This window comes from Aythya marila, assembly GCF_965140915.1.
Source record: "Aythya marila genome assembly, chromosome: 6".
Lineage (NCBI taxonomy): Eukaryota > Metazoa > Chordata > Aves > Anseriformes > Anatidae > Aythya > Aythya marila.
In genome coordinates, this window is record NC_139047.1 from 20,658,007 (window position 1) to 20,681,017 (window position 23,011).

The window sequence follows — 23,011 nt, forward strand, 5'->3', positions numbered from 1 at the left end:
TGAAAATTTAACAGGAGGTTATGGATGCTGGCATGGGTCAGTCAAAGCTGTGACTTGATTTGCTTACCGTAAGTAGACAAGGTAGGTTGGGATGAGCTTTAAGCACAGTATGTTTTACAGTATTGAAAATATCTATAGGTAGGTATGTTAACTAGCAGATTAGCTAAAAGCAATGAGATAGGTTAGTGTTCTGTGTAACAACATTCTTGATGAATACAGCAGTAACTGGGACACAGAAAGAGGTCCAAGTTAAAAATTGTTCACAGCTGTGGGTCCAGAGTAGAGTTAAAAATAAAAAAATAATAATAAAATTAATTAATTAAATAAATAAATAAAAAAGAGAGAGTAGGGAAATAGCAACAGGGCCTTGTGGAAATCCCTTAGAAAACTGTCAGAAGGTAAAGGAATCTTCTAAAGCACAACTAAACCAGAACCGAGAGGAGACGAAATAATGAATGTTAGGAAGAATAAGTTTTCAAGAAGAACATAATGGTCAGTTACATTGAAAGCACGTGAAATGTCAAGGAAGATGTCAAAAATGAGATATAAACCTGAGTTTTGTCTAGGAAAAGGTTATTAAAAACTGTGGTGAGTGGAATTTCTGTTAAGTGTGGTTGCTAGAACACAGAGTGGGAAGGAACTGGGGTTGGAAAACCAGAGGAGAGGGAAGCACTAGACTATTATAGTAAACAGCTGTATATGAACTTAGAGATGAAAAGGTAAGAGAAGCAAGTTGGATGATGTATGCTTCATTTCTTAAAGTATGGATGAATTGAGCTGCAGCTGAATAAGGCTGCAGTTTGAATGAAGACATGAGTAAGAATAAGGACCTACAGGATCAGATGGGTCTTCAACATGAAGTTGAAGTCAATGGATACAGATGAGAAGATTTGTATAAGGAATAGAATAAATCATGAATTAAATTCAGAAATGAAGTCTTACAAAGTTAGACAGTTAAAACATAAAACAATATCAGACCAAGAAAAAATAATGGATGCAGCACTATGAAAAAAAATAAAAAGTATGTTAGGGAGGAAGTGCAAGGAGTAGACTTGGTAGATATGGGAAGCTAGAAACATTACAGTCCCACCGCAGTCTGATCAAAGGAGGAAAGTCCTTAATAAGAGAGTAACAGATGAAGAGGTTTGAGATTCTCTGAGAATGGGAGCTGGAGAAGGTGATATATGAAAAGAACATGGATGCACATGTTATATTTAGTGATGAAACAGGCTTTCCAGAGACAGGAATAGAAGAGGATAAAAAGGGAAGGAATTTAGAAATAGTTACTAAAAAGAAGGGGAAAGCAATTCATAAAGACCAGGGAGAATCAAGAATGTGGGGTTAAAAGGAAGAGACATATTGAGGCAAAAGTCACACAAAGGGGCAGAAAAAGAACGGAATGGATGTGAGATCTAGACCCGAACAGCTGAGGGGACAGTCTGAGGTGGGCGAATGAAGCGGAGTTTCTGATAACTGTAGAATGGATGACATAACAAAGCTATCAGATGAAATAAATGTCTCAATGGGAGATGCAGATGGCACTCTTCTTGAGTCACTGATGTATCAATGTAGGAGAACACATGCAAGGCCACTTTGCCACAGATATTTCCACCTTTAAGATAACACTATTAAGGGTTTCACATCAATTAATTTGCCAAATTTCACTTGAACATTTATGATACATTTAACATTTTTTGCACCCCAAATTTAACACTCTTCTCATCGAAAACATGAAATTCCTTCATATGTATGCACCAAATTTTGAAGCCACTGATCATTCTGAATACATCCACCTTGTCGTGCTCTTTTTCATGAAGAAACTTGCAAATACAACTCATTCTAACTAATACACATTACTTTGATTTTTCAGACATTAATTCAACAAAATCTCTCAAATTCTTACAGTTTCATCTTTGATTGCAATTATTAGCTTGGTTATATTTTGACTTAAGATACTTAGAGTCTGTGGTATCTTTTGCAAAAACAGACCAAACTGCATTACAGGGGGTTTGTTTCTACGATGACTAGACTACAAAGATGTTAAGAGGTAAAAATACTGTGGTACCTGGTGTGGGGAAGAGAATCTTTTTTCATATGTCAGTCTATTCCCCTCAATGGAAAATCGGAAGCCTTTCCTTTTGATGCTGTCCTCTGATTCGGATTTGCGAAATTCTTCCTCATCCTTTTCCTCGCCTTCAGACTGTTCTTTTTGCTTTTTTTTCTTTCTTCTATTCCTCCTCTCTTTAGCACTCTTTGAGCTCAGTTTTGATGCCTCAGAAGAACTTTCAGAGAATCCACCTATTCCACCTACTCCACTATAATCTCTTGAGTCAGCTGCTGCAGCTGCTGCTGCTGCCTATATGTACAAGCACATATGCAATTTACTACATTTATACAAATACACACCACTCAGTATTTTAAATTTATTGCTACTCTTAAAAAAATAATAAATTTGAAATAAAAGCAGTGATCCCGCTTCATTGAACCCGGTGTATCATAAGAAGTATAATTTGTGAAATACCACAGGAACCATAATTTGCCACTGCTCCATAAACCAGCAGTTAAAGCAGCCCAAGGGAGAAATGTGCTGTCAGTAGAACCAAGTTAACAAGCACCTCTTTCAGATTGGAGCAATATGTCACAGTGAGTTTTTCACCTGAAAAACTATGTAAAATTAAGGAAAAAAGACTGAAGCAACAGGAAAATCCCTGTTAATGGGAAGCAAAGTTTTCTTGCACCATTTTGCTGGATTTGCAATACTCTCTAGTCTACTAAATAGTTGGTGTGACATTATTAATTTCAGTGTTGCAAACAATCACCGGAGATTTGAGTTTAACTGCAGGCTATTAGTGATCTGTTGCTGCTTGAAGTCAAACATTTGGGAAGCATTTGATTAATATTTATTTGCAATCTGTAGTAAAAACAAACAAACAAACCCCTATTGCTGGCTTTAGTCATTTGATCACACGGAAGACATAGTTCAACTTCTGTTCTGTGTGGCCACATGCCAAGCAGACATAATCTATTATCCTATTAAAGATTTCAGAGTTTTCAAACAAAGAAAAGAAGTTTCAAATCAGTATGTAATCATGACATCTGTAGAAGAAGCATTTTCTCCATTTTCTCCACTTTTTCCAGTTTTATTTAAAACTTGAACACTACTTACGCTGTGAGAGCTGCAGAAGAGAAAAAGCCAAATGTTGCTGAAACAAAATATTGCTCCCACAGCAACGACAGTAGTTTTGTTTCTGTCACTTAAATAAGAATTCCTGTTTGTTTGGTTTATTATCTCCACCTCAATTTCCAGAATCACAGAGTGGTTGAGGTTGGAAGGGACCTCTTGAGGTCATTTTGTCCAACTCCCCAGTGCAGACGGGATCACCAAAAGCAGAAAGCAAGTTGCCCAGGACCATGTCCAGACAGCTTTTGTTTATCACCAAGCATGCAGATCGCACAACATCTCTAGATAACTTGTTCAAGTGCTTGGTCACCCTCACAGTAAAAAAATATTTTCAATCTCTTGTTTGAAATTTTAGTTTACTGGTTGTCTCTCTCTCTCTCTTTTTTTTTTTTTTTTTTTTAAATTTATGAGAGAGGAGGTAATATTCAGAAGTAGGGGACTGAAACTATTCTCAGGTGTGAACATTCAATCACAATCATGAATGGCAAAAGCAATTCTACTTTACAATTACCTGAGCTTCTTCCTGTTGCTTTTTCAGTTGTTCCAGCATTTGCTGAAATTCTGCTTCTTTCTGTTCTGCTTCTTCCATGGTTGCTTGATTCTGTTCTTCATAGGCCATGGCAACCACAGCCAGGATCAAGTTAATCAGGTAGAAAGAGCCCAGAAAAATGACCAAAACAAAAAAGATCATATATGTTTTCCCAGCAGCACGCAGTGTCTGGAGAAAAAGGAAATAATACACATTTTTAGCAGACTTTTACATACTATTGCATCTGTGTTATATTTTAGAAATACATTGTAAGATTGCTCTATGTTAGCACAAGATGATTTAGCTATTTTTTCCACATACAAGTAGCTAGTATTACATCCTGGCTACATGTGCAAAAACACAAGTTTTATGTCTGCTATGGTCAAGGTGAATAACATTCTGCAGCTTGAGTACTTCAGAATTTCTACTAATGATAAACATGTTACAGAAGTTGCTGCCACAATTACACCTTTGTATTATAACCTTTAAATCTAACAGTAGTGGGGCCACTAGCCAGCATCTTACCTTCTTCTCTCATCAGTCCCAAACTACAGTGCCACAAAGACAATGCAGTATACAAAATGTCATGCTGCACAACATCACTGTCCTTCAGGGTAAGGATCTGTATAGTTCAGGGACAAGATGTAACCTTCTCAAAGATAACATATTTGTACTAGACTGCAAATCAATTTAACTAGCATCTATTTACACCACGTTTGGGCAAGAAGCATTAACAAATTCATTTACTCATTTGTGAAAAGGAAACAATAATTCTTAACCACCTTCATAAAGTAACAGCTATTTCTTACTATGTATTTGAATAGCACATGGAAACCTAAATCATGGACAAGGCCCCTGTTGTTTTAGATAGCTTACATATATGAAATAGAAGATGATTTGTGTCCCAAAGGCCTTAGGGACACGTGAATGAAAATAACTATGCAAGTACTATGTAGTAATGGTATTGGTGATGGTGCTGTTTATTTTAATAAGTCCTCACCAGCTGGTAAAGATTCTCCCAAAAGTCCTGAGTCATCAATCGAAACAGTGACAAGAATGCCCAACTGAATGTATCAAAACTTGTGTAGCCATAGTTGGGGTTTCTACCAGCTTTCACACATATATATCCTTCTGGACATTGACTACAAAAGAAGAGGAAATGCTATTTTTAACAACTACTCTAAATTACGATATTCTATAGAAAATCACAAAATTGTTCAGGAGTACCAGTTGCTAATGAAATTATGAACAAGTAAAATTTTATTCTACATACCTAGGATAAAAATATGTATCTTAATCAGTTTTTAGTTTTTAATTCCATTTCCTATTGATATTTCAGTACTTTAATAATATAACTAACAGCAATCAACCCTTCCCCACAATTTTTCTTATCAACAAATTTCCATCAAGAAAGCAAGAGAAGAATGTCAACTAGAACGGCTGACGATAAACAGTCGTCAGCCAAATGGCAGTAACATTTATGCACTTAGGATCCATGGGATTACCTTTACAAAATTAGCCTAAAATTCTGAAGAAAGTGCCTGTGTAAACTCAAATCACATAGATGGTTATATTTAGGTATGGCTTCATATCCCCAAACATTGGTAATTTGAAACTCTAAGGTACAGTTGATGCTTTAGTTAGCTACCTAAGCTATTCTAAGTAGCTAATTATTCTTTCCTGATGCACTATGAAAAATGACGACCGTTTTCTTACCCTGCATCTGAGCTATTGCCACACAGCAGAGCATCATTTTGTCCTTCCAAGAAATAGAAATGATCTGTTTAAAAAAAAAAATGAATAGGATGATGAGAAAGACATAATTTATACCCTAAGGGAAATTGAACTATGACAAAAACTTTTACACTTTGAAGAAATAAGCAGAGCTAACTGTTTAACTGCAATATACAATGATCAGAGATTGAAAAAAAAAAAAAAAAAGGAAAATACTGTTTTGATAGCAAAATTATATAGTCTTCAAGTTGGTCTTTCTTTAGAGAATAGAAAGGTAGTCATATGATTTATTCTGTGTTTAACCTACACAACTGAGAAAGAATACAAATGATGGATTAACAAATTGTTTATGTCAGCAAATGAGTGAATGTATACCAGGAAAACAGGACAAATAAGGAGAGCAATTCCCTGCATTTTTCAAGCATTTTTGCATATACCATTTAGAGTTACTCATTTAAAACTATTGATTCCATACTAGTTTATCCAAATATTACTGGAAAAAGTACTGAAGTTTTTGCAGCATGAAAACACAACACAACATGCATGAGGTATTTTTAAGTGGATCTTGACTTGAGCAGTGGAAGGCAAAACAAAGCTTTTATTATACATGACCAAAAAAAAAAAAAAAAACCTACACCAAATTCTATAGCAGAGAAGTGTACCTGAAGTATCTATATGCATTTTGTTAATAGGCTAACAAATAAAATGAGGTTAAAATTAATTTAAAGAGATGAAAGTTTAAAAAGCCCCTGCAACAATCTTCCTTTTTCTTTCTTTTTCTGTCTCATTCTCTTTCCTGTTTTTTTCTTTCCTTCTTTCCCTCTTTCTCTATCCTCCCTCTTTCTCTTTTTCTCTTTCTTTTCTCCTCTTTCTCCTTGTCCTTCTTCTGCTCCTGCTCCTCTCCCAGCCACTCCCACCTTTCCTTTCTCTGTTTTGATGCAGAAAATTAAAACCAATTTGCCATCAATTGCTTGTTTGGAGCTCTTATAGCAAAATGGGAATCTCTAGTGGTGATTTTTGGATCAGGTGGCATATTAAACTAAAGTTGCCAAAATTAGGTATGCTCTGGCTGTTCTCAGGAAACAGATGGTTCCTTCCTTGAGATCTACTGCCAGCTGGCATGGACTGACTTAGCTGGCATGAACAAGCTGAGGGCTAATGCTAAAGAGACAAGCAGGGAATTGCAACCAGTTCCTATTGACTGCTTCTGCTCTGTCACAACCAGTATATGATGGAGACAGCATAAAATCTGCTTATGTTAATGAGAAAGAGATTGTGCACATCACTTCTGCATCTGCCTTCTATTCTCCGACATAAGATGAGAAGACAATGGGTTTTTAGATATTTAGGTGCTTGCATAGTCATACCCTGTGAGAGATCTACTCCTACTTAAAAAGCTTAAAATGTATAAAGATTAAGATAGGCACCAAGCTGAATTTTCAAAATTGCCTGTGTGCCCAATTCACATTTCTGCACAGCACAGCTCCTCCTCTGGTAAACAGAGTATCCAGATAAACTGTCAAGTCAGCTCAATTCTCAGCCCAGTATTTTGAAATAAATAAATAAATAAATAAATAAATGATCGATTTCTCAATATAAAGATGATATTGATAAAGTAAAAAAAAAAAAAAAAAAGTCAATACGAGCTTATTAAAAATTAGCTGTACATAAAACTATTCCTGTATCCTCCTTTGTCAACGTCAGGACAGTAGTCACAGGTACAAGTCCTACATGACACTTTCATAAGCAAGTAAGGGAGATATGTTCCAGCTGGAATCATCAGAAAATGCTTGAAAAATGATTCTGATAAAACAGTTGCCAGTGACCCACTGTCAATTCAGAAGGGCATTTTCTGAAGATCTTCAAAGGATCTGCACTATACACAGTTTTTATAACAAGTTTCATTAACAGCTCAAGATGAGACCTAATACAAAAAAAAAAAAAAAAAAAAAAAGCATCAAATATGTTGAAGACATAAAGCTAGGAGAGGAGATGACTGAAATTTAGAATGACTTTTGCAAACTAACAAGCTCGTCTAAAAGCAGTTGGATTTATTTCAACAGAGACAAGTGGAGAACACTACAGTTGACAAGACAAAATGGAATACATACATGCAAAACAGATAGGACCTGGCCACAGCCGTTGCTGTACAAAAAGATGCAGTGACTGTCATGAACCACAAGTTGACTGTGAATCAACAATACATCACATTACAAAAATGGTGTAATTTTGAGATGTATTAATAGGAATGTCAGATCTGTGGCATGAGCTAATTACTTCTCACTACGTTGTACCTTTACTAGAGGAGTAAGTACCAGATTTGAGCACCTTACTTAAAACAAACAAATGAAAACCATAATAAAACAGACTAATTGGAAACAGTCCAGAAAAGCAAAGATTGTCAAAGAGATACAGAGAAGATGAAACAAAGAAAATAGGTTTGCTTAGTTTAGAAAACACCAGAGAAAAGATTACAGTTTTAAAATGTTGTAAAGATTAATATAAAGTAGACTATTATTATCTTATTCTTAAGATCACAGAAGAAGCAGTATTTGAAATTCAGAAAACTTAGGTCAGAAAAACTTTCTATTTGTGTGATGTAGTACTAGAAGCAGCTCAAGAGGGAATGGAATGGAAAGAAATTGAATGAGATAGAATAGAATTGAATAGATTAGAATAGCAATAGAATTTATTTTTCGGAGGTTTTTAAGAACAGGTTATCATCCAAAATCTTCTCAAAGCCTGCATTTTTATGAGACTACTAGCATGCTGAAATGATAAGTATATTAAAAAGCATACATAAATATATTAAAGTATAAGTATATTAAAAAGTCTATTAAGAAGTATAAGCATAAGTATATTAAAAAGTATATAAAGCAACCAGACTTGGATCCAAAATCATTTAGCTGTTAAAATGAGGGATCCTAACTTTCAGTGATGTATTCATCAGTTACAACATTTATGAAGACTTTATAACAATTAAAAAAAAAAAAAATTATTTTTTTAATATAAAATTAAAAAAAAAGATTGTGCCTAATTACAAAGTTAAAACTCTAAATACATTAACTATATATAAATAGGAGAGACTGAAGCTATTTTCCATTATGAAAGACAGAATAGCAATGCACTAGGGATACTTTCAGAGCTGTTCTGAGTTTTAAGACTTTTCTGTTAACAGAGCAGATATATTATAGATGTCACTGTTAACACAGTGACATTAACTAAACTACCTTAATTCTCAGGTGAAAACACTTATTACGTGGTACAACAGAGAAAAAAAATACTAGTTTCTTGATTTTCAACAGATTAGAAACAAATGAAAAGATACATAACATGTAATGTGGTTTTTATTTTGCTATGTTTAGATGCATAGGACCAGTATACTCATAAAGACATGTTTGTGCTGTGCAAGGGAGTATGGTGCAGAGATGTTCTCAACCAAGTTCCAGAACAAACAGTGCAGCTTCATTTACATGCTGTGGTAGGATTAGTGAGATAACTGATGTCCAAATGTGGATTTATGATTTGGGGCATTATCTTGCTATTATATCTAGCTATACAGATTTCAGATCCCATATTAGAACTGTTACACTATTTCAGGAGGATATTTCTGCATTGTGCTCCAGTGTGGGTTTACTCTAAAAGTCCTACACACAACTTCGATTTACTCTAAAGTCCTACACAGTAGAAGGTTAAAAACAAACAAAAAAAAGTTTTGTTGGTACCCAGTACAATATCATGAATATATTAAACTACATTTTGACTGTTGCTTTATTTACAACACAAAGTGTTTATTTTTTAAATGAAAATTAAAACTATAATCTGCAAAAACTGTAAGTGCTTTTATGTTTCTTGACTAGGAATCAACATTTTAATTGCAGTGAAAAGATACTGATATGCTTTTGTAACTTTTAAGAAGTTTCAGAAAAAATAATACAGTAAATGGTATCATTCTTACTTCTATCTTCGATGTACTCATCCCAGTTAAATGTTGTCATTGTTGTATTAATAAATGTGCCATTTTCACCTATAGAGCTATTAAAGTAGGAAATAACAGTTGTTTCAAAAGTAGAATTGTCTGGAGGCCACTGCAGGCATTTATTCCTCAAGTTGCCCATGAACAGCTGCAGCCCTATTAGTGCAAATACACTCAGACAAAACACAGTCAGGATCATAACATCTGAGAGCTTCTTCACAGACTGAATTAGGGCTCCCACGATAGTCTTCAAGCCTGCAAAGAGAAAAGATTTTTATGATGATGTTAAACATACTAAACACACAAAAAATCATGTGATTTTTTTCTAGATTTCATGCAGAATGACAACTAAATGAGTCTAATGTTTGTGATACAATAATACCCATGAAAAGACTGGTTACTTGTGAAGATGAGTGAAAAGCTGTAAATTTATGCTTATTCTAGAGTGTACAGAAATAAAAAGTAGCTATTACCAAACACATTGTTTATGCCAAAACAAGTGATTTTATTACTCATGCTATATCTCAACCTTACATAGGAAAGTACTGTTTGCTTTTGCTGATGCTTCTTGCCCAAACCTTTCTTATATGAACTTTTCAAAAATTATTCTGCATTTATAAACCTATTACAAAGACATAATAAATTCTTATTTTAAAGATAACCTAATAATAATGTTCTTACGATATGAGAGGGATGATGGTTTGGAGAAGAAAGACATCTTTAAAACAATTCCCCATGCATGGCCCATGCTATCCTTTAGAGATTAATTTTTTATATATGACATTTGAAACTGAGTTAAAGTTGATATATCAAGTGCCTGTAATAAATGATAAAATTTGCATCAATATGAAAGCTTAAAATTAATTTATATTTAAAACATATAAAGGAAAGCTTGATGTCATAAGATGCAAATCACATAGGCTGTTTACTGCAAATATCTCATGCAAGAATTTGTTAAACTCAAAGGCTGATTTTTTGAAAAGAAAACACAGCTAATAAAAAAAGCAAAAATCAATCTAAATAAAATTGTATCTTGATTCCTGCTTTTTTATTTTGTTAACAATGTGTAGCAAACAAGGCTTATGTTTTAAAAACGTGAGTACAGCCTCTGCAGAACAAAAGTCAGCCTCAGTGTTTAACCTAGCTCTCACCTGGAATGACTGATATTGTTTTCAAAGCTCGGAGAACTCTGAATGTTCTCAACGCTGAGACATTGCCCAGGTCCACAAACTCTGTCACATATCTGTAATAGGGGAGTTCACACACAAACACAATGACAGCACACAAATAACAATTGGAGAAACGAGGGGCCTAACACCTTACACCAACTACATCTTACCTGGGATTACAGAAATAGTTTTCAAAGCTCTCAATACTCTGAAAGTTCGAAGAGCTGAAACATTGCCTAGGTTTACAAATTCTGTTACATACCTGTAGGATTAAATCACAGTTACTCAGAATTGAGGCAGATTTTATTCTATTTGCTTGGGTCTTTGATTAAGACCTTTTCAGCGTTCACTGTATTTTGCCTGCGTTATAAATATCCTTCTGACCATAAAATTAAATTAAATTTTGTCAAAGTAAACCACATTCACTTGATTTTTGCAACCTAATTTGGTCAGCTTCTAGCAGGAAGTCAGAATGATTCCTTTAATTCTGGTATGCAGAAAGGAGACAGGATATGAACAGTTCAGGCTTGATGGCATTCACAATTCTAACAGGCTGACACACCATGCTGGCCTCTGCAGCACATGCTCAGTTAGAAATACTAAAATGTGTAAAAGAGGTAGAAGAAACATATTGAAACCGCAGGAAGTCCAGGCTCCAAATGTTCTGGCTGACAAAATATGAGGCAATTTTTAGTCACTAATTTCATGCTATCAGAAAGATATTTTTTTTAAAAAAAAAAGGAGACTTACGCAAATGTAATGACAGTGAAATCTAGCCAATTCCACGGGTCTCGAAGAAATGTAAAATCTTCTAAGCAGAAGCCCCTTGCAAGAATTTTAATAAGTGATTCAAAGGTATAAATTCCAGTGAATGTGTATCTAAGAAAAATATGCAAGACAGAGTTTATAGAAACACATTTATGCTTTCTGTACACAGTATGCTCTTTAGTCCTATCTTCTTCTCTTTGAGTGGCATTAAAAATTTAATGCAAAATACAACCAACTTTAAACATCTGCACAATTTATTACTTAAGGGAGAAGTAGGAATCAAATTACAATTATAAGACTACATCACAATCCGTAGGCCAAAGATCAGATTCTATAATCTACACCAATGAATCAGATGTAAAATTCCCTGTTACTTCATTGGTGCATGTTTATGTCCAATCTAAATCAATGTTGTAAGAAAATACATGTAAATACATAGTGATTTCAAAAGTTGCTTCCGGTCTAAAAGTGTATTTCTTCAATATTGTTTTTATACTGAAATACTGGACAGTACCATGATCTCACAACCTGTTAACCTCTCAGCATCACTCATTGACTTTGTTACAGAGTAGTTGTACCCAGTACTGCACCTTCAGCAAGGCAGGCATAGTACTGAAACAAACCCAGTGTTTTCAGATGCAAAATCCTGTGCAAGAACAACCAAAAATATTTACCAATTTCAATAAAATTCAGCTACTAAAAAAAAAAATGTGGCTGAAACATAAAAGGCTAAAATGTTTAATTCTGTCATTCTGAGCCACTTAAATTTTCTGTCTCCAAATGATGTCATTTTGAAATTTACTTTCATTTGTATCTTTAATGGAAAAAACGATAAAACAGACTTTTTCAAATTAAACCATTTAAAAGGTTTGAACTGCTTTTCAGACTTGACTCAACCTGAAACCAATTTTCCAGTATGAACTTTCTTCAGTTCAATCACTATAAAAAATGTTTTTTTCCTGCACAACTTTACTCAACCGATGACAGGACTTCCATTATATATATAAATGGCATAATATAATGACATGAAGAAATATTCAAGCTAGCTATCTTTATTCATAAATACTTACAAAATGCCAGACATCCTGAATGCATGTAGTTCATATTGAACTCAAAATGAGAATGCCTACACTGTCTTTAATAGCCCTATGATTAGCCCTGTTGATTACCACAGATTAAACTGGTACTTATCATCCAAAGCAGTTAGGAGGGAAGAAGCAGCAGAAGCATAAAATGCTATTACAAAAATGAAGCACCATCAAGAGCAGTGTTTCACACTGCAGCCTTGGAACCATAAAAAATTTTGAGCCAATTGTATATGGGGACCAAAGTGTTGATACCATATTGGAACTTTTCTTTTTCTAGCTGTTACTTACTATGGGAGGATTAGCCAATGCCTTAAATACTTTTGTAATAGCTTATTTTTCATACTAACATTTCATTATTGGTCTGTCTTTGGTAAATGAAAGATGTACAATGCTAAACACACCATCCAGTGGACTCTTTATCTGTAATGGCTGCTGCAAGAGATAGGAGGGTGCATTTCCCCAGGTTCTTGCAAAGACGCAACACAGAATGCAGTGTAAAATATTTATCATCCACTTTTTTGCATGGTCATAAGACTAGCTTCATCTTCTTATATTACCCATCTAATGTTGCAAATGGAGAATTGAAATTTAACAATCTGTAATGAGGGAAGTGTTAGAAAATATATTGATTTACACAGAAGAAACTGGCAACTGAATGGCTGTTTAAAGCATATGCCACAAAGTAGTTGTTGTCAGTAAATGTCATCCTTATTAATATAACATGATAAACAGTAGTTTATTTCAAATTACTGAATTCAAAGAAATGTCAAAGAAAATCCATTTAACTTACTCTACATTCTTTGTCCAGTCTGGAGGGTTACTCATGGTCATAAATACACAGTTGGTCAAAATAGTGCACATGATAAGCATGCTGAATAACGTAGGTTAAGAGTTAAGGAATGTAAGCCAGAAAATCTTATTAAAAGAATATCAAACAACACCATGGCCTGGCAGATATCCAGTATCAGGAGCTATTTATCCCTCCACTGCTATACTGATGCTCAGGAAATATGAGTATGTTATCCATAGTCACTGCTTTTTAGTTAAAAGAGAACAACCACACACTAAAAATTAAAAGAAAGCTAGACATATATATACGCAAAAAAATCACTTAACTTACATGAGTTCTTTCTTTTGAAACAAAAATTTGAACATTTAAAGTAGTGGCTTCTAATCTAGTGGAGTAATACAAAACATTAATTTTGTTGGATGACCTAGACAAAACAGGCTGACCTGTTTTCTCTATGTATGTTTTTTGTTGTTGTTTTTGCTTCAGTGCAAATTCTAGAAAAATTCCAAGTCATAAATAATTTAACTGATTGTGACAGAACGACTCTGGATTTACAAACCTTCACTCACAGGACTTACACATTCTTAGAAATGAAAATAGGAACACAGAAATGAAAACCGCACAATGATACACAAAATGTCCACACGATGGCACCATTACCTAAAATTAAGAGAGAGCAAAACGCGACTTTAAGAGCTTTAGTTTATTTAACTAAAATGTAGGTTGACATGGTGCTCCACTCTAGGAATCTGAGTATTATAGTGTGGGAAGTACTGTAATATTCTCCTCACACATCCCTTTATATGTCTACATTAACCAAACAAAACAAAACCTTCAAGCAACAGTAAATACCTCTGCCTTCTGATGTGTCAAACTAACAACATTACAGCCAGCAATTCCCCAGGTCTTTCATCTCATTAAACAGATTTCAAACCTTTTACTTGGAACGTAGCTTCTTGCTGTATAATTAATAAGTGAAAGGAGCAGAAGAGAAAAGACAGTATTCTAAAACATAATAAATAATGTATTATGACTACTTCACAAGTGCATAACGTAGATAGGCAATCCCTTTTTGAAAAAATATCTTCTCACGGTTGAAAATCCTCACTATTCTTTCATCAGGTGAGAAATAACTGGAATGTACCTTCCCAAAATGTTAAACAATGATTTTTAATATTCTGACTTTGGTCACTACATGTGTTACCATCTTACTTCCATCTTACTTCCATTACTCCATGTAATTGAATAATGCTCTGTTACATGCTACAGAATGTCATATAACTCTCAAATAGTTATTTGTAGTGGCGCTTTTAGCAAGCAAATATAAAGCAGACTATGCAGTGTTATGACTGATTCTGAAGTCATTTGTAGGCTAGCCATTGATAACAACATTCAACACATATTAGGTAATCATAATTATCAGACTTCCATTATATTAAAATTATTACAAAATCCTTCCAAAGTTTATTCTACATGATCTTAGGATACCTCTATGTAACACTACAGAAAACTGCTTTCAGTGTGGTTATGGTAGACTCCTCTGAAATATAAGTGTGCAAACATTTGTATGTGCTCCTTAAGTAAAAAACTTTTTGAAGTCAAAGCCCTCAATGACTTTGTATCAGTATTTGGGATCAGACCAATGGGATGCCCATTGTAGTCATACATCAAAACACTGAGAAAGACAAAATGAGAGATGACCATTTACCTTTGCAAATCTCTACCTATAATGTGGAAATATCAGGACCTACTCGAAGACTGAAATTACAGTATCTACAGAATTACAAATGCATAAGGTAATAATGATCAAGAAATAAATATGACAGGCTGGATACATACGGGACTTAGAATGTGTAAGACAAGAAACCTAAGCAGTTCTATCAAACTAGCCTTCTGCAAGTGGGATCTGAATACAAAAATGAAAAGGAATAATGAAACTATTTTCACTAAATATTCATGTGAGCACATAACTGGGATAAAAGATTTGGTTTTAACACAGTGTCAGTGAAGAACTAAAAGTATTTTGAGCAATATGTCCGTTATTTGTGAAAAAAATGTGGTGAGATGGGAAAATATGAAAGAAGATGTGAGGATTACATGAAAAATAAGAGGGAAGGAAAAAAATAAATAGGTGGGGGAAGAAGAAAGACACGGGAAAAAATGTAAAGGAAGATGATTGGTTATCTGGCTTCTGATATCTGGCTTCCACCAATGACAAACAAACAACACTAAAAAGGGGAAAAGAAAAAAAAAAAAAAAGGGGAGAAATAGTACAGAGAAGAAGGACAAGGCACTATAGATCTGTTGATCTTGGAACATGCATCAGAGAATGATTTAAAAACTAAGTAACATCTCATTGACTACAATTTTAGACTAACCACTTGAAAAGGATATGAATGTACCAAAATCTTAATAGCTATTTTTCTAAGAGGATTGAAAGGAGTTAACATGTATAGGGCAGAGGTGGCACTGAATCGGAATATTGCCTTCCCTTTATTCAATACTATAAAGGTCTGGAAAAAAAGAAACACAGAATGTAAAATAACATTTAAAAGATACTAACAAGTAACAAACAATGTACAAGTTCAAACCCTGAATAATTTTCATTTCATCATTGAAATGAAATGTATTTGGTCAGACTTTTCTTCTATTTGCACCTCCCCACCCCACCCCACCCGCCACAGAATCACAATCCCCTTGTCCAGTTCACATATAGCAGACTCCGTTCAAATTACTATCAATAGATTTGCATGAACACATTTTGAGCATTTATTTACAAATCATAAGCAATCCTGCTATTGCTAGCTAGAAAACAAAGACAGGTACATAAGGTGCAAAGGTAGTAGGTAAAAGTACTAATATCTGATGTATTGGTATACTTTCTACAGCTTAGAACAAAAATACGGATGTACACAACTTTCAAAAACTTTAAGGAACCATTTAATTGCCAACATTCCAAATAACCAGCATTAATTATCATACCATGAAAGTACTAAGACAATAGTGCATGGAGTGATATAATTTTCAAAGGAGAAATTGCAAAGAAGGAAATTGCAGTTTTTGGACATAACATTAATGCAGTGGATAGTTTTCACAGTACTCTCTGAAAAGAATAACATATTGCTTCTCTTTTGAGAGTTTCATACCTGCAATTCTGTCTATTTTTCTTATGCCATGCTTTACTTTTACCTAATATAGAATTCAATAATCCATGTATTTTCACTGTCTCTCCATGGTTTCACCAATAACTCATGCATACTGCCAACACTAAAAAGGCTTTTATAAATGTAGTATTTTTTTCCTTAAAACCTGGGAAATAAAGAAGGATAAAGCCTTTATTTAATATGCAGTATGTTGTCTTCTTTTTTTTTTTTTTTTTTTTTTTTTAATTATTATTATTTAGATTACCATGCATTTGGATAAATTCCTATTTCTATTATCTCTTCTTTCCAAACATGGGTGAAAGTTCATGTTCACTGAAGGTAAGAGGATCTAGTTAGCATTGTGGCAGCCCTAAAAAGCCCAAAAGGAACATAAACCATGCAAATCTGGAGCACTGCCAGGAACCATGATCTACCACAGCTGGAATCAGAGGGCAGCATTTGCAAAGATTATGCTCTGCCTTCTGAGCTGGTGTGCCAAATACAGCAGCTGAAATCCTGGAAACATGAGGCCTCCCCCTGCTTGAAATCATAAACTTTAGCTCTTCCAAAGTGAACACATTTCCATTCTCAGATACATGCTGATTCTCAAGCCATACTTTGGTACTTAATTGTAGAGGAGAAAGAATTAGTCTCTAATGTGCTATGTTTTTTTTATCATTGCTTTTCAACTCCATTAATACTCCTTTCAAGAAACTCTACCCGAAAATCAGAGTTTCTCACATGTCTTCTGTTCCCTTTATTCTGACAAAACATCTGTTGAAGCATCATTTCTGCACTGCTGGCCTACCAAGACATATTGAAAAATTAAAATGGAACCTGACCTAAATACACAAACAAGGATGTTCAAAAAGATACAAAGAACACTAAGAAAAATATCAGGAGAAATATGATTGCAATGTGTGTAGTTTGAAATCTTACATCTCAAGCTAGAAACCACAATGCTTTTGGAAAAAATCAAGGCAATTGCTACTTACGTCTCTCACTCTAGAGCAAGCAACTCAGAAGGTATATACTTCATTTTCACAATAAATTGCAGAATTACTTTTCTGGTTTCCAAACCATGATAATACATGTGTTAATTTAAGGATTTCCAGCACCATTTTTTTTATTTTTTTTTTTTAGATTTTTATTACTGCAGAACTGGAAAGGAAGGAAGGAAAGAAACCAGAACTTTGACCCAAATCTCATTTGCTGTACTTCCTGACTTCAACAGCATTAACCACTTGAGTAAAGGGAGCAGAACACAATATTTAACTTAAAATGTAATTGAAAATTGAAGTCACAATTCTCCATAGAATGAATTGAGATTTGGAAATTCTGCAATGAAAATTTAAGGTAGAGCTTAGTTTTTAAAGCTGTTTAGGTTGTCTCTAAACACTCTGTTTAGGTTGTCTCTAAGGTCCATACTAGTGATAAGGTAAATCCCTAATTCCTGCAGGAAATATCTTTTTTTTTTTTTTTTTTTAATTAGTTCAAGTTTGACTCCTAACATTTCTTGAGGGTTTTCTTCCATTTTCTTCAGTCATTTTTTGCTTTCATGTTTTTTTGTTTGTTTGTTTTTAATTCACTTGTTTTCACTCACTTGATAAAGTCCACAAGAAAAACAAAAGAAAGAACAAGAAAAAATGAGGGAGACAAAATTCATCAGTCATTTCTTCTTCTCTGGTAAAATAATGCTGATGCAATACATATGATGCCAAATCCTAAAGGAATGGAGTTCTGGAGGAAACCTAATTCCATCCAGCCAAAAGTCTAAAGCTTAGCACTACTCCGTTTGGCCCCACAGTTGTTATAGTTTGTTTTTGTTTTTGTTTTTGTTTTAAAAAAAGAGAGAGAGAGAGAATACATGTTCTTATTAAAAAATAAAAGTCTATAAAATATTTTTTAAATTAGTTCTGCAGAAACTCCAAAAGGAATTTCTACATTCTCATTATTTGCCTCTCTTTTTTGCCACCTCCTCTTTAATAACAATCAGAGCAATACGAACCTGGATGTGAAAAACTTTTAACGGAGTATGTAAGTTGGATGTATGATTCCTCTATAGAGTGAATGAAGAGGAAAGAGGAAGATCTTCAGCATATCCTGAGAAATTACCTTTGCATACTTCCCTATCCTTACGAGCAAGAGAAAGCAGCCTAGGCTTTCTGTGTGATAGTGATGAAAGCTAGTCATGTGTCTAGCTACCTTTCAGATGGGTTTCAGGATGAAGATCTGCTCCTCTCACTTCCAAAACAGAACAATTAATGAAATAATAGCATTCTAAAGATATCCCTTGTGCTACTTTTTCAAGATTTTTCCTGCATATGAAACAATGAAAGCTACATATTTTAGTAACATGCCAAGTATATCAAAATAAACATAAATGCATCGCTACCTGCAGACTAGGTTCCACAAACTTGCATTACTAACTTCTGTTCTTACAACTGAGATTTCTGCCAATTAAATCAGCTGTCAGGGGAATGTAATTTTAAATAAAGACTGGATCCAAAACAGTGTAAAGCCAAAGAGACTGCGAGAGAATATGCTCTATTTTCATCTTCTTAAGGTTTCATAGACATATACAACACACTCACTTTTTTATTGATATAATATGGGTCCAGGTCTTCCAAGGGCTCGGACACCATTCCTGGAGGTATGTCACCATAAATAAATGGCAGTGTTTTTCCTGCTTCCAAGTCACTGTTTGGCTTTGGGCCATCTTCTTCATCATCATCTTTGCGTTCTTGTTTGGATTTCTTAGCTTTTTCTTCATTGATACGCTGTTCAATCGCTGCAAGTGATTCTCTTGTGAAATAGCGGAAGCTGTCAGGTCCTGGTGGTACCAGCACTGATTGTGCCATCTTTTCATCCTGCACCTCTTAATTACTGCTTAGCCTCTCTCATAAAAAAGTGCTAAATATATAGTTAAAAAAAAAAAAAAAAAGAAAGAAAAAAAACATTTTAGAGCAACACAAATAGCCATAGACAATGTAAAGGAATATACCTTCATAGAATTTTCTGTGGGACATCTTTATTAAAGACGGTAATTATCACCCAAGAGGAGATTGTTGTGAATTTTATTTTTTTTTTTTCTAGACAAAATATTTTCTTTTGTGGCTAACCTCTTGGAGGTAAAAGCATCAATTCTTGTGACATTTAATTTTAAAAATTCTTAGTCCTTGTGAAGGTAGATTGTCAAAAGAAAAAAAAAAAAGATTGTATAAAAATGTCACATATAACACACATATAACACAACATCATCTTGCTTTTTTCAAGGGTAATCCTATGATCAATCCATTGAATAAAGTAGGAGATACTTTCCAGCACATTCAGTATGAGGCAACAGCAGTTCAGAATTGTTTATGGTTCAGTTTTGAGGAGTGAAACTCCAGTCAGTACACCTTTTAATTATCCTGAAAGCTGTAACTTGAACCAACCATCCCTACAGCAAGATGGACCAGTAATTGCTCTCAGAATCCACTACTGCCACATAAAGCCAGAAGGATCACTTAAAAGCAATGTGAGATGCTCCTTCTGCTCAGGTACAAATATGCTGCCTTTGCAGAGCTGCCAGCTCAGGAAACAAGGGATCAGGCATAAGCACCTGTATTCAGATCCCCTGCCTGGCAACACACTGTGCACTGGAAGAATTGCTGAATTAAACAAAAACTATATTTAATCATTAGATAATGCACTTGTTGACCTTTTAGTATCGATACCATATAAATTATATTATATATATATATTTATATATTATATATAATATATATTTTAAACAATTTTCAGTGAAAAGAGCAGAACTATTTTTTCTTGATGTCTCCAAACAGTTTGGTTAAAAAGAACAAACAGAAAATATTTTTAATGCAAATACTTTAATATGAAATCATAAACACGATCTCTGCCATGCATTTTTCTTGAGAGTCCTTATCCTGAGTAAGCACATTAAAAATACAGCAAATGCAGTAAAAAATAACTTCTGTGTAAGTAAATAAACCCAAGAAACAATTATCAAATTAAAATGATACAATAGTTAGAATACAATCAGTATGATCCTATTTTACTGTCTCACTAAATATACATACTCCAGCACAGCTGCAACAAATTCCTATTTTGGAAGCCTGCTAAATAAACTGCGGCACGATACTTTCTCCTCCTTTTCATCCATATGCATATAGCCATTTACACCTACATAGACATCCCCACACATCCCAACTCCTGCAGGTCTCCCTGCAAACATCCTCTTCCACTGCGGGCAAATGCACCTGGTGCAATCTGTCATGGACGGTCTGTAGCAAGCTGCTGCTGGAACACATGCACAGACCAGTAGCAGCAGAAGGGTTAATTAGGAAAATGCAAGTGGTCCTACTGCAGAATCCTGTCAGATTTTATAGTCAATTACAGGAAAAAAAAAAGCATAATCTTGTCTTAATACTGCAGAAAGCAATTAAAAATTGATTACCAGTGTAGAATCTTGCGCTTATGTAGGTTTGGAATGGCACCAGGGAAGACTGCAGCTAAAATTCCATCATGTCTTTTCCTTCTTCTTCTTTTTTTTTCTTTTTTTTTTTTTTCTTTTTCTTTTCTTTTTTTTTTTTTTTTTTTTTTTTAAATTCTCCTTCTACAGACCACACCTAACTTCCTGCTGAAGGATCCTGGTTATTGAAGTCAACTCTGGCATTTCCTGTGAGAGACTACTAGGTGTTGTAACTGTTATTGCCACTAGATGGTACTGATATATATCCATAAATTTCTGTCAGAAATGGTAAAGAATTTTTGCATGCTCGAACACTTGCTTAAGCTGAGACTCTGGGACTAAAATATACAATTTTATATAACCAGCCAGGTCTCTGTATTCTCAAAAATTCTTTTGAATATATAGCAGCTACTGCTGTTGAGACCATAGCTGTTAAAACTGGAAGGTGACACAGAAAAGAAAGTAGGAGGGATAGCAAAGTAAGAGAAATAGAAAAATGGTGGTTGCACAGACAAGTATACAACCAAAGCAGTTGCTGAGCCTCCCAGCAGTCTGGTTTATTTTCAACCAAAGCTTGTATCTGTTTTCTAATATACATACATAGAACATTTGATGTATATTATTTCTAAATCTAGGAAACCCAGCAACGCAGAGGAAGGGTGGCAGTTTGTAAAGTTCACTGCAGTAGAGAATTGCTGTACAGTAATCACCCACTATCAGTAGGGAACAAGACAAGACCAGCAGGAGCACTACAAGCCCTTCCCATGTGGCAAGTCAATCAACTTTGGGCTACACACAACCTAAATGTCATCTTACTTCTTTTCTCTCTCCTGCTTAATCTGTATTTTCTATGCTTACTGATTTTCATTCTTTCTCCCACTGCATTGATATCACTATTTTATCCCCTCTCTTTCATGACCAGAAATATTCCGTCCTTCCCTCCTACTCTCACACATACCCTAATATCTTCAAACTTTTCAAGCAACACATTTCTGTACCTAGAGATTCAGACCTTCAGGTAGTCATTTATTTTGGTCCCTCTGCCATCTCCTTTCCTTGAGCTGAGAAAGGGATTAAAGAAGCTGTGGAAAGTAATAAAAAGTAAAGGGTCACTATAAAGTGAGAAAGGTTGGAGAAGCCAAGAATACAAAAGCAGAAGAAAAGCCACTTCTGTGGCATTTAAAAAAGGACAGTGAAAAAAAGGACAAATACTGATAATTTGGTTCTTTGGCAATTGTGGCAAGAGAAAGAACAGTTTGATTGGATCAAAAGAGAGTTTTCAAAACTTTTAGGCAATTAAGAACAAGAGTGTCACAGCAAATATAATTTAATCACATCAGAAGTAGTGAATTGGTTCTAAATCATTTAAACACTACAGAATATTTTAAGATTATAGTAAAAGCAGTGTTAGAATGAAAAGTCTTTTCATGTGGCTTTCTACTTTTACAAATGATTGAATGAAATCCATAGAAATTTTGCAAACAGTTCTATGTGATCATGTTTTTTTGGTTAAAAAGCTTTGGATGACAACTTCTGGCTGCCTCTGCTTAGGACTGTGGTTTACTTGGAGCTGCTCTGCAGCCTCAAAATAAGAGGATTATGAGACAGCACAAAATTCACAGAAGGGGTAAAGCAGCTTCTGACTACAAAAGGATGTTGATTATTAATAAATGCAGATGTGTGTATGTGTTTATGCAGCTGCTTATGAAAGATAAAATACGGCACGTACCCAAAAAGCTTGGGTAATCCACACAATATGGAAAAGGGGCTTCCCTCTGCCACTACTGTTATACTACATTAAACTGTATGATTAGTCTGATCATTTATTACTTATGATATGGGTCAGTAATTACCTGAGACCTCAATTTGATTTCCACCTATGCTATACAACCTACAGGCACTGAACTAGGATAAACAGTGAACAGTAAAGACGAAAAGAAAACAGCCAGTGGGACACTAGCCTTAGATACTTGGGTCTGTGATCTTGCTAGACTGTAAGGTGAAAAGAACAAGCACTTTAGAGACACAGATGGGAGGGAAATGCAACATAGTCTTTGCAATCTAAAAGAGAAATATATATATGCCTAAAGAGGAGACCACAGTAGTACAGGCAGAGAAACTAGTAACAATTGTTAAAAAGTATTAAGTGGATGCTACAT

The 23,011-nt window shown here is 34.5% G+C and overlaps 1 protein-coding gene across 8 annotated transcripts in view; it reads right to left on the reverse strand.

The window, feature by feature from the left end:
• Positions 1 to 19,247, reverse strand: part of SCN2A (sodium voltage-gated channel alpha subunit 2) — a gene marked incomplete at both ends in the record, with an annotated part of 55,106 nt that extends 35,859 nt beyond the window's left edge. For 4 of the 8 annotated variants that reach the window (XM_082764059.1, XM_082764058.1, XM_082764056.1 and 1 more), the window contains 10 exons: positions 2,066 to 2,356; positions 3,693 to 3,899; positions 4,711 to 4,852; positions 5,427 to 5,490; positions 9,403 to 9,675; positions 10,760 to 10,851; positions 11,340 to 11,468; positions 13,236 to 13,316; positions 15,600 to 15,748; positions 18,973 to 19,239. In XM_082764059.1, the coding sequence (XP_082620185.1) occupies positions 2,066 to 2,356; positions 3,693 to 3,899; positions 4,711 to 4,852; positions 5,427 to 5,490; positions 9,403 to 9,675; positions 10,760 to 10,851; positions 11,340 to 11,468; positions 13,236 to 13,316; positions 15,600 to 15,748; positions 18,973 to 19,239 (1,695 nt within the window). Of the gene's footprint in view, positions 1 to 2,065; positions 2,357 to 3,686; positions 3,900 to 4,710; positions 4,853 to 5,426; positions 5,491 to 9,402; positions 9,676 to 10,759; positions 10,852 to 11,339; positions 11,469 to 13,235; positions 13,317 to 15,599; positions 15,749 to 18,972 lie in introns of all 8 variants that reach the window. The other 4 variants (XM_082764057.1, XM_082764054.1, XM_082764055.1 and 1 more) reach the window with 3 other exon arrangements.
• Positions 19,248 to 23,011: the final 3,764 nt, after the last annotated feature.